A 12,614-nucleotide genomic window follows, 5' to 3' on the forward strand; every position below is an offset into this window, starting at 1 on the left:
CTAGCACCCCCCATTGTTCAAGAAATTATAGGAACTCTGTGTCAGGTACTGGGGCCGTAGACCAATATGTATATTTCTTATTATTTTATAGCTACATACATGGGAGAATTTAGTGAATAGTGATACGTCGGAGAATTTAGTGAATAGTGATTTCTGTTGCAGTCCATTTTTAAAACACTTTTTGTTATTGTAGAACAGAAAGGCCTTTGTGGCTTTTAATTGTGTCTTCTATTCTACTGACAATGCTAATTGGCTCTCATTTTCCTCAGGGTAAAGTCTCCATTATTAGAGATGACATGATGATGACAAAGTGGGCATCTAGAGAGGCAGTTTGAGAAATCTGTAATAGAAAGGGTCATAACCCACACAGTTCTTCTCATTTTGATGCCATCTTTCTTCTTATCTTAAATCATAGAACAACAAAATTGGGAAACCAGCATAATGCAAAATGTCTTCTTGATTTTCTTTTTTTAATGATACTTCTGAATCATGTATGAAGCTGTGAATTTTATAAAAAATGCTAGAAAACCCAATAACAAAAGTTATATGTCTTATAGGACTGCCTAAAGGGAAGGAAGAAACCAGTTTAGGCTTTAGGAGACTGAATAATGGGGAAGAAAGCAAGCTAGCTGCTAGCCTGTGTAATCATAGGCAGAATTGGAGCAGGTTACGCTTGTCCTGGGTTCTGGCCTCTTACAGTCACGTTCTTTATTGCTTCCTCGTAGTTGCTTCATTATAGGCCTGACCAACATCTTGAGCCACCCTCTAAGCCCATTTCTCCTCCGAAAACACACAGAGGTTATTGTGTTATGATCAGATATTTGTCTTATCCCACATTCTCAGCCTACTTTTTAAACTATTTAATCTCATTAATTAAAACCCAATTTAATGTGCTAATATGAAAGGATAAATATGACCTTTAACTGCTATGTCTAACTCATTGATGTTTCTGATAGTTGCTACTTTAGGCATGAAGGGATATTTTGGGACTGGTTATGAAGAATCTTAAATATCTATGGGGGTGGGGAGAGGGAGGTAGGGAAGGGTGGGTACTGTATCCATCTAGCAGGGTCTATAGATTCTGCCTGCCATGCACAAATGCAATAATTAAGCTATAACTAAGTTTTTGGCAGCTTTTGTTATTGACATGACAATAAATTCTGCTTTTCATTTATGCCTAGATAGTATAGGCATATTCAAACTCTTCTTAGTGGTAAATAGCTTTATCTTTGTTTCTGTTTTGATTTGGCTATTCTGTTAAGTAGCAGTTGCCTTCTAGTTGTTTTATTCTCAGCCTGGATTTTTGTCATTTATGTCATATTTGGCATGACATGAAGTTGATTGTATATTACTTAACAATGCAACTTGAGATTTAAGATATGTACACTAAAACATCTTAAATATAGAGCTTCCCTTTGAAATTTGGGGTAGTGAAAGTTTGGGCATAAATATAAGATTTAAGAAACAAAATCACTGCCTTATAATTACTAGAACTGTTCAATATCTTTCTTCTAGGCTTTGGAAAGCATTTTGGCAAGTGAACGTTTACCATTTTCTTGCCTTAGAAACATCACTCAGACTTTAATGGACACTTTAAAAAATCAAGGTAATAGGGTTTGTACTGATTGGAGGTTATGTTCTTAACTCAAAGTTTGTAACTCTGATTATAGAAAGCTATTGACTTTGTGATACCATCATGTTACTTTAATGTGGAAGTAATATAGATATAAGAAATTAAGAATCTCATTTATTCCGTATTTAATATATGTAGTTGATCTTCATCTAAGCTGTCTTTGAATGTATTGACTGTTATTGGGAAGTTGTTTTTAATTGTGAGGAAAGATGTCAGGATAATGATAAGTGGTTATTCTGATATAGCTTTGTATTAATGTTCTATATCAGTGTATGAGTTTCCTATCAGTTTCCCTCGTGAACAGAATTAAGGACTTCCAGAATCACAGTCAACAATCAGATTATTATTTCTGAATTTTCTGGTCATTTTTTGATGTTCAAAATTTGTACTATCACGTTGTTCTTTAAATCCATCAGTCCATCAAAATGTATTTGTCTGAAAAAGGATTACACTTGAAACTTGAAACTGTGGGGTTGTAACACCATATTCCATCCAACTGAACTAGTAAAAATTCACTTTATTCTGAATTCCTAACATCAGTTAAATTGTGTGCAGTGGACTGGTGTCATCTAGTTGTGACTTTTGTTTGTCCTATTAATTATGTAAAACCAGCTTTGTGTTTTAGTTGTGTGTAAGCCAGCTTAAAGTGGCTTAATACACAAATTATAATTTGTTCTTTCAGGGCTTCAAACATGCTAATTTCGAGACTCTTTTTCAACCTTTTTTTTTTAACAGATACATAAAACTGACATTGGCAAATAGTGAACTCCTTTAGCGTACACCACTTGTCAGAAATAAATCCCTCTTTTAAAAAGCATGGTATACTTACAAAGCCCTCCCACCCCTCAAGGCATTCACAAAATCCCAAAATTTATTAAATGAAAAGTTATCTTTCACTGGCCTATTAGTAAACCAAACACCATTGTTGGAGTTCCATAAGATCATCAGTTTCAAGTTCTACATAAACATAAGATTCCTAAAAACTTTAATTATTTTGTATGGTCAGTTTTATTATGGCTATTAGAACTTGAACAATATTCCACGATACTGTATTTCAAATAAGATTTTGAGGGAATTATCAGTGTCTCCCTTTTTAAAGAATAAATATTTCTTTTAGATATAAATATTCATACAGTATATGAATTATGTAGTCAGGGAAAATATTTTCAAAGGTATTTCCAGATAATTTCTTTAAATTTTAAGTATTAGATGAGGATATTTCTGCTTTCTTTTTTATCTCCCTACTTTTAGAGCATCTTATTTTATTTAAAAAGTTAGATATTTTGTCATGACAGAAAAATTATTTTTGCTTTCAAAATCTGGTATAGCTTAAGCATCTCAATATTTAATACATCAGAGCATCAGGGAATTATGTAATATTGAGAGATTTAATGAAAGAAAAGCCTGTTTATAAGTCTGTTAAATATATCTCTTATATATACTTTTCCTTCTGCCTTTTAGAACTTGAGTCTGTTGACGAAGGATTGCTCCAGTTTTGTGCCAATAAACTAAAATTGCTGCAACTCTATGAGTCTGTCAGTCAGTTAAATTCCCTTGATTTTCATTTAGACACACCATTCTCTGATAATGTAAGTAATCCCCACATTTTATGTTATATAAAATAATCTCTCTGATTAGTTTTACTTTTTAAAATTAGTAGTAAGGAAATAGAAAAATTAAGAATTTTTTTTAAAGCTTTAAAGGTATATTTTCCTTACCAAGCCCCCTGCTAGCTCTCTGTGCTTTGCTGCTATATTTATATTATTTATACAAGTGCTGAGATTATAGGCATAAGCCACTATGCCCAGCCATGATATGTTTTTGTACATATAGTATATAAAAATAGTTTGAAAGCCTAGCAGGTTATATCCCTGAGAGCCACATACAGGACTTATATGTAGATACAATGAGAATATTTTTCTATGTTTTTATTTTGTAGTGTTTACACTGCTTCATAATTAAGCATTTAAATTCAATATTTAGTTTCCTCAGAATAGTACGAGTTGCATTTGACACCCTTTTAAATTTTTTTCTGATTATACAGTAATACATGTTTATTAAAATTCTAGCATTTGCCAAGGCATAGTGGCTTGCACCTGTAATCTCAACACTTTGGGAAGCTGAAGTGCGAGGATCACTTGAGCCCAGGAGTTCGAGAGCAGCCTGGGCAACATAGTGGGACCCTGTCTCTACAAAAAAAAAAAATTTTTAATTAGCTGGATGTGGTGGTGCATACTTGTGGTCCCGGCTACTCAGGTGGCTGAGGCAGGAGGATTCCTTGAGCCCAAGAAGTCAAGGCTGCAGTGAACCATGATTGTGCCAAGGCACTCTAGCCTGGGTAACAAAGTGAGACCCTGTCTCAAAAAAAAAAAAAATGCGAACATTCTAGAAGATAATAAAGTACTCTCAAGAAATATGCTAAAATGGTACTTTTAGTGCCATGTCTTTTAGTACCTACCTCTAGTACCATGTTTGGTTTAGTACCAAACATGTAGTGTTTCAAAATTATAGTTTATTTAAATAACCTCCTACTCATGAAATGTGATTTGTAAGTAAAGTTTTAAGCAGGATGCATGATAGCTATTATATTAATTAAAAAGTCAACTTTTGCTTACAGCCTTGAATTTCAGTTCAGATAATGTGGTTGATAGATGTGGAATGTTGTTTTGTTTTGTTTTCTATTTTAAAGGACTTGGCTGTGTTACTAAGGCTTGATGAAAAAGAACTGCTTAAGCTCCAGGCATTACTAGAGAAATATAAGCAAGAGAACACCAGGACAAATGTTCGATTTTCTGATGATAAAGATGGTGTGTTGCCTGTAAAAACATTCTTGGAATATTTAGAATATGAAAAGGATGTGCTCAACGTAAAGAAAATAAGTGAAGAGGAATATGTGGCTTTAGGTAGGTAAAATAATACACTGGTCTTTGTATGCCTCTTCTTTTAGAAGAAAACATGGTAGGAACATATAGCATCTCAGATATTCCATTTGTTTTGAAATTTAAATAATGAAAGGATTTAATGTACTGTGTTTTTTGACCAACAAAAGATAACTCTGGTCAACAGGTTGTATTAATGAGTATACTAAAGAGACAATATTGGATCATGATTTGCTTTCTGCTTTAATAAATCAAGCAAATTGTACCATTAATTTCTCTTCCTTCATAATGTTTTGTTTCTCTGGAATTCTAGATTGTGATTCAATAAGATTGCTAGTCCAAATGGTAAGCAGTCATTGATTAATGTGCTTTGTTTTTGTTTTACCAGGTAGTTTCTTTTTTTGGAAGTGTTTGCATGGAGAAAGCTCCACTGAGGATATGTGTCACACTTTGGAGTCGGCTGGACTTAGCCCTCAGCTGTTGTTGGTAAGGTTTTTTTGGTTGCTGGATGCTGTTCTTCCTTGTGAATGTCACCCAGAAGTGTCAGTCTTCTTTTTTTTTTAAACTATTGTCTTTTAGGATATCATAAAATGTCCACGAAAACTTTCTAAAAATGATCAAAGAAAATTTTAATCACCATATTTAATAGAGTAATATTATTTATTCTTCTTATACCCTGTAAATTTTTTTTCTTTTTCTTTTACTTTGAGAGAGAGAGTCTTGCTCTGTCACCCAGGCTGGAATACAGTGGTGTGATCACTGCTCACTGCGGCCCCAACCTCCTGGGCTCAAGTCATCCTCCCATCTCAGCCTCCTGAGTAGCTGAGACCTACTGGGCAATTTTTTTTTTTTTTTTTTACTTTTGTAGAGATGGGGGTCTTGCTATGTTGCCCAGCCAGTCTCAAACTCCTGGCCTGAAGCAATCCTCCCCGCTTGACTGTTCAAAGCTTTTGGATTACAGACAAGAACCACCATGCCTGGCCAATTTTCTGTAAATGTTAACAAGCATATCGTATAGTTGGCCTAAAATAAGTTTAGAATCTGTGTATACACGCATCTATATGTGTGCATTTACAATAGAATTGGATCATCAGTAAAAAACTGTCATATTACAGTGAAAAATATCTTAAAAACAAAATAAACTTCCCATAAAGCAATGTGGAATTGTTACCAAACATTTTCAAACTTTGAATATATATTATAATGTAATCTCTAATATAACAAATATAAAACAAGAGTCATCCAAGGAGAAAATACAACACTAGATTTTTGCCCTTTCTGAAAAAAAACAAGGAAAGTTACCCCATCTTCCTTGTTCTTCTTTGTTATTACCTATCACCTACACATGCATGCATACACAGTTGTCCCTCAGCACCCATGGAAAATTGGTTCCAGGAACCTCCCCTCCATTACCAAAACCATGGATACAGAAGGTCCTGATAAAAAATGGTGTAATAAAAAATTAGCCAGGCATGGTGGTATGTCCCTGTATTCCCAGCTACTCAAGAGGCTGAGGCATGAGGATCCCTTGAATCAAGGAGGTCAAGGATGTGCTGATTGCACCTCTGCACTCCAGCCTAGGTGACACTGCACTCCAGCCTAGGTGACAGAGTGAGACCCTGTCTCTAAAAAAACAAAAAAGTTAAATGGTGTGGCATTTGCATGTAACTGATGCACATCTCCCGTATACCTTAAATCATATCTAGGTTACTTATAATACCTTCTGCAATGTAAATGCCGTGTAAATTGTTAAAACTGTACTGTTGAGGGAATAATGACAAGAAAAAAGTCTGTACATGTTCAGTATAGATGGAACCGTCCATCTTTTTTTTCTGAATATTTTTGACTCACAGTGGATGAAATCCACAGATGTGGAATGCATGGATACAGAGGGCCAACTGCATACTCTTTCACACACCCTCATTTACATGTTATATTTTGGCCAGGATTTGGGCATCCTACCTCTGTGAGCTTGTTGATGGTTTAATGTGTTGTTTTTATTATGTATGTGTCTGGTTTTGGTATCTGGGTAATGCTGGCCTCATAGAATGAGTTTGGAAGTATTCCCTCCTCTCCAGTGTTGTGAAATAGTTCGAGTAAAATTGATATTAGTTCTTCTTTGAATGTTTGAAGGAATTCAGCAGGAAATTCATCAGATCTGGGCTTTTCTGTGATGGGAGACTTTTTATGACTGCTTCCATCTCGTTGCTCATTACTGGTTTGTTGAGGTTTTCTGTTTCTCTACTGCTGTTGGCATAAAGCTGTTCATAATAGTCTCCAATGATCCTTTGTATTTCTATGGTATCAATTGTAATGTTTTCTTTTTTGTCTCTGATTTTATTTGAGTCTTTTCTCTTTGTTTCTTAGTCTAACTAAAGGTTTGTTGATTTTGTTTATCTTTCTTAATAAAAACAACTTTTTTGTTCATCTTTTGTAATTTTTTTTAGTCTCAATTTCATTTATTTCTGCTTGATCTTTATTACTTCTTTTACTAATTTTTAGGTTGGTTCTTTTCTAGTTTCTTGAGGTGCATTGTTAGATTGTTTATTTGGAGTCTTTTTATTGAGGTGTTTATTACTATAGACTTCCCTCTTTTCTTTTTTTTTGAGACGGAGTCTCACTCTGTCACCAGACTGGAGTGCAGTAGCGCAATCTCGGCTCACTGCAACTTCCACCTCCTGGGTTCAAGCGATTCTCCTGCCTCAGCCTCCTGAGTAGCTGGGACTACAGGCATGTGCTACCACACCCAGCTAATTTTTGTATTTTTAGTAGAGATGGGGTTTCACAATGTAGGCCAGGATGGTCTCGATCTCTTGACCTCGTGATCTGCCTGTCTTGGCCTCCCAAAGTGCTGGGATTACAGGCGTGAGCCACATGCCCGGCCGACTTCCCTCTTAGCACTCCTTTTGCTGCATCCCATTGTTCTGGTATGTTGTATTTCCATTTTTATTTTTTCAAGAAATTTTTAGATTTTATTTTTAGTTGCTTCCTTGCCTCATTGGTTGTTCAGGAGCATGTTGTTTAATATCTGTATTTGTGCAGTTCCCAAAGTTCCTCTTGTTACTGATTTCTACTTTTATTCTGTTGTCAGATAAATACTTCATACGATTTTGACTTTTTAAAATTTGTTGAGAATTGTTTTGTGGCTAACATATAGTCTGTCCTGGAGAATGTTTTCTGGGCTGATGAAAAGAATGTGTATTCTGCAGCAGCAAGTGAAATGTTCTATAAATGTCTATTAGGTCCATATGGTCTAGTATGTAGTTTAACTCTGATCTTTCTTTGTTGATGTTCTACCTGGAAGATCTGTCCATTCCTGAAAGTGAGGTTGAAGACCTCTGTTATTACTGTATTGAAGTCTGTCTCTCCCTTTAGATCTATTAATATTTGCTTTATATATTTGAGTGCTCCATTGTTGGGTGCATATATACTTACTATTGTTAGATCCTCTTGCTGAATTGACTCTTTTATCGTTGTATAATTACCATCTTTGTCTTTTTTTTTTTTTTTTTTTTGAGACAGAGTTTCACTGTTGCCCAGGTGGGAGTACAGTGTCATGATCTCGGCTCACTGCAACCCCTACCTCCCAGGTTCAAGTTATTCTCCTGTCTCAGCCTCCCCTTTGTCTCTTTTTATAGTTTTCAACTTAAAGTCTATTCTATCTGATATATGTACAGCTTCTCCTGCTCTTTTTTGGTTTTAATTTTTATGGAATATCTTTTTCCATTCCTTCACTTTCGGTCTATGTTAGCCTTTATAGGTGAAGTGAGTTTCTTGTATGCAGTATACACTTGTATGTTGTTGAGTCACTCTGTGTCTTTTTTTTAGTATTCTTACTCCTGGGCCTGAGCTATTCTCTCATCTCAGCCTTCCAGTCAGCCAGGACTATAGGTGCATATCACTGTGACCAGCTCACTCTGTGTCTTTTAATTGGAGAATTTAGCCCACTTACATTCAGTGTTATTATTGATTGGTAAGGTCCTACTACTGCCATTTTGTTACTTGTTTATTAGTTGCTGTGTAACTCCTCTTTTTTCTGTCTTTTTTTTATAGTTAAGTGATTTTCTGTTGTCGTATGTTTCAATTTGCTGCTTTTGATTTTAGTGTATCTATTGTAGGCTTTGCACTGTGATTACCATGAAGCTTACAAAAAAAATCTAGTTACAACAAGTATTTAAAACTGATACCAACTTAACTTTGATCGCAAAACAGCAAAACCAACAAACCATAAAAAGAAAACCTATACGCATTAACTCTCTTCTCCCCCCATTTTAGCATTTTTGATGTCATCATTTTATGTTCTTGTCTCTTAACAAATTGTCATTTTTTTGGTAGTTTTTTCTTTTAGTCTTCTTACTAAAGATATACGTGGTTTAAACACCACGATTACAATATTAGTACGGCAATCACATTAGCATCATTTTCTTTCAGTTTGGAGAACTCCCTTTAGTGTCTAAGAAATCACACGTTTCTTATAGGATAGATCTGATAGCAATAAATTCCCTCAGCTTTCGTTTGTCTCGGGAAATCTTTTATTTCCCTTTTTCATTTCTAAGGAATAACTTTGCCATGTACAGTATTTTTAGGTGGCAGTTTTTTTCCTTTAACATTCTGAACATATTGCCCCACTCCCTCTTGGCCTGTAAGGTTTCTGCTGAGAAATCTGCTACCAAGCATATTGGATCTATCTTATATGTTATTTACTTCTATTCTCCTGCTGTTTTCTAAATTCTGTCTTTGTCTTTGACCCTTATGAGTTTGTAAATTGGACTATTCTTGTTTGAGTTAACTCGGATTGGTAACCCTTGACCTTCCTGTACCTGTATATTCTGGTTTGGAAAGTTTCCTGTTATTACTTATTTGAGTAAACATTCTACTCCTTTGTCTTTCTCAGTTCTCTCTTTAACTCCAATAACCCCAATAGTTGCTCTTTTGATGTTGTTTTATAGATCCTATAGACCTTGTTCATTCCTTTTCATTCATTTCATTTCTTTCTTCTCCTCTGACTATGTATTTTCAAATAGTCTATCAACAAATTCACTGATTCTTTCTTCTGTTTGATCAGTTCTGCTATTGATGCTCTGTATTGCATTTTTAATTTAATTTATTTTTGAGCTCCAAGGTTTCTATTTGATTTTTTCATTAGTATTTCAATCTTTTAAAAATTTCCCTGATAAATTTTTGAATAGATTATGTGTGTTTTCTTAAAGTTTGTTGAGCTTCCATTTTGAATTCTTTGTCTGAGAGATCACACATCTCCCTCACTTTAGGTTCTGTCTCTGGTGCCTTACTTTGTCCGTTTGGTGAGGTGGTGTTTCCCTGAACATTCTCGATGCTTGTGGAAGTACAATGGTATTGTGCATTGATATATTAGGTATGTACTTTATTTTAGTCTTCACAGTCTGGCTTTATTTGTACTTGACCTTCCTCAGAGGGCCTTCCAGGGATTCTAAGCTGACTGACTTTTATGTTCCCTGAGCTTGTGACCACTGCAACACTTGACATCACTCTAAGCCCAGGCTTGCTGCAGGTCTCTCAAGAGCTCTGAGGTTTATGTGGCTTTCCAGCCTTCATGGACTAGGGGAAGACCCAAGGAGGGTACTGAGGCTATTTGGGAATGCTGGCCGGGGACCTGGGTCCAGAAGACTGTCCTGGTGGCCCAGACAGGTATGCATCCCAGCGGGTCTCTGCACGAGTGGATGGGTCCCCAGCTGCAGTTAGAGGGGGTAGAAGTGAGACTGGACCTCTTTAGGATCTGTGTGAAAAGGAGGCTGGTGGGCCTGTTTTGTTGGCCCGGATGGTTATGTGTCGCCCAGCAGGTTCCTGCACAAGTGAGGTAATTCCTCAACTGCAACAGGAGGGGCTTGAGCTGAGACTGGGCCCTCTTGGGATCAGCTGTGGGAATGGAGGCTGGTGTGTCTCATGTTGGCTCAGAGAGGCATGTGTCTTCAGCAAGTTCCTGCGCAGATAGGATAGTTCTCCAGCTGCAGTGAGGGGGCCCTGAGGGGGATCTGCTGTGAGATAGAGGTTGGTGAGCCTGTCAGGGAGGCTCTGAGTCCTGGGCTGAGAGATATGGGTGAGTCTGCCTCTGGGTCCTTATGCAAGCAACTCTGAGCTGGGACCTCAGCTAAGGAAGGTGAGGGCAGCACCACAAGGCTACTTTCCAGCCCACTGCTGAGACCAATGCTAGCAGGCAGACTAGCCTTTCTGCCAAAACACTAGTGTGTACAGTTCCTTCTGGACCCCATGGCAAATGGTTTTGGTGGCAGGATCATGGGCAAACAGGGAAGTAGCCAAGCCCCTTGTGGGGACTGGGCTGTTTCTGGGCTTCAATCTGGAAGTCAGTTCAGGGGGACAGATCAACCACCTTATTGTGAGAGAATATAAGTAGGTTACCTTCTATTCTGCCATCTTGATCACCTCAAGGTTTCTGGTCAAAATCTATTATTTAGACATCACGTGGTTATATGTCAATATACAACATATTTATATGTGAGATAACGGTTAATATTTTAATATGTGAATTCATAATATAAATATATTATGAATAATGTAATGTGGCATTCTTTGTTGTGACTGTTAGGATATCTTATTTTGTATTTACTAGTTATGGAGATAGTTACTTTTATACACTAGACTGTCTTCTCCTGTTATATGTGTCCATATATGTGTTTCTATGTGGTAACTTAATTTATCTCTGTATTCACTTTGTTTTTCTTCTTTCATCTTAATGTTTCCTGCAGTTTAAAATATCTTTATATTGCTTATAAGTGATTCTAAAATTATATCATTATGTTCTGATAGTTTCTTTGGCATCATCTATTTTATACTGATCTCCTATATACAAACAAGAGCTTGACTGTTTGGAATTTTTGATGTTTATAGAAAACAGGAAAAACACACTCTAGGTTATAAACAGAGATTACCTGGAGGGTGGGAAATAGAAGGAGGTAACCTAGGGAGAAATAAGAAGGAAAGTTAAGCAGAACAGGTGTTTTGTTTGTTTCAGAATTTTATTACAAGTGGTGGTGGGTAGAGGAGAGGTTGGTTGGAGAGAAAAGTAGAATTCATGGTGTGAAGAGAGGTCCAAGGCATGGTATTTAATTTTTTTGGCTGCCTTAATATAAAATAACCTTCTGGCTGCCAATTTTGATGAGCATTTTGAAACTTTGTTGTTGATGGGGAAATGAACCAAGCTTTAAGAGACCTTAAATCTATAGGTATGTTTAGAAATCTGGTATACTGGCCGGGCGCAGTGGCTCACGCCTGTAATCCCAGCACTTTGGGAGGTCGAGGCGGGCGAATCACAAGGTCAGGAGTTTGAGACCAGCCTGGCCAACATAGTGAAACCCGTCTCTACCTAAAAATACAAAAATTAGCCGGGCATGGTGGCTCACGCCTGTAGTCCAATTACTTGAGAGGCTGAGGCACTTTGAACCTGGGAGGCGGAGGTTGTCATGAGCCAAGATTGCACCACTGCACTCCAACCTAAATAACAGAGTGAGACTCCGTCTCAAAAAAAAAAAAAAAAAAAAAAAAGAAAGAAAAGAAAAGAAATCTAATACACTTTAATAACTGGCCCAGGTCAGACATTTTGTATGTAAAATTTATCAAAGTGAATCTAGTGGCAATTTAACAGTGAGCCTAAAATATAAAATAAATTCTGCCCTCCCCCAACATTTCTTTTTGATTTGCTTCCCAGTATACATGCACATAAAACAGCGAGACAGTGTTATTTTTGATTAAGTATAGAATGTCTTTGTTAACGGTATAGGCAACCAATTTTTTTCAGCCTACCTAGTGGTGAAAAGCATCAGGTTATGGAGGTTAAGGCGAAGTCTAGAAGAGAGGAAATTCCCCTGATAAACTAAGGTCATTCTGAATGTTGTTGGTTAAACAGGATATTGGGTTACAAGTGGAAGGAACATGGTGTAATTGTGATCCCATTGTTGTGACAGTGACTCCCCCTTATCTTCCCTCAAAAATATGATATATGTATCTATACATATGAAGCCGTTAATGGCTTGGAGCATAATAACCTTTATATAGCCATTAGCATTTATCGTTGTTAACATTGTCATTATTTATAAGCATGGAAGATA

The 12,614-nt window shown here is 36.5% G+C and overlaps 1 protein-coding gene across 1 annotated transcript in view; it reads left to right on the forward strand.

The window, feature by feature from the left end:
- The window catches only part of RAB3GAP2 (RAB3 GTPase activating non-catalytic protein subunit 2), a 121,021-nt gene that overhangs the window by 82,034 nt on the left and 26,373 nt on the right, over positions 1-12,614 (forward strand). Inside the window, exons 18-21 of the mRNA XM_002809438.6 lie at positions 1,516-1,606; positions 3,095-3,222; positions 4,323-4,536; positions 4,901-4,998. Of these exons, the coding sequence (XP_002809484.2) occupies positions 1,516-1,606; positions 3,095-3,222; positions 4,323-4,536; positions 4,901-4,998 (531 nt within the window). The remainder of the gene's footprint in view (positions 1-1,515; positions 1,607-3,094; positions 3,223-4,322; positions 4,537-4,900; positions 4,999-12,614) is intronic.

This window comes from Pongo abelii, chromosome 1 (genome assembly GCF_028885655.2).
Source record: "Pongo abelii isolate AG06213 chromosome 1, NHGRI_mPonAbe1-v2.0_pri, whole genome shotgun sequence".
NCBI classification, from domain to species: domain Eukaryota; kingdom Metazoa; phylum Chordata; class Mammalia; order Primates; family Hominidae; genus Pongo; species Pongo abelii.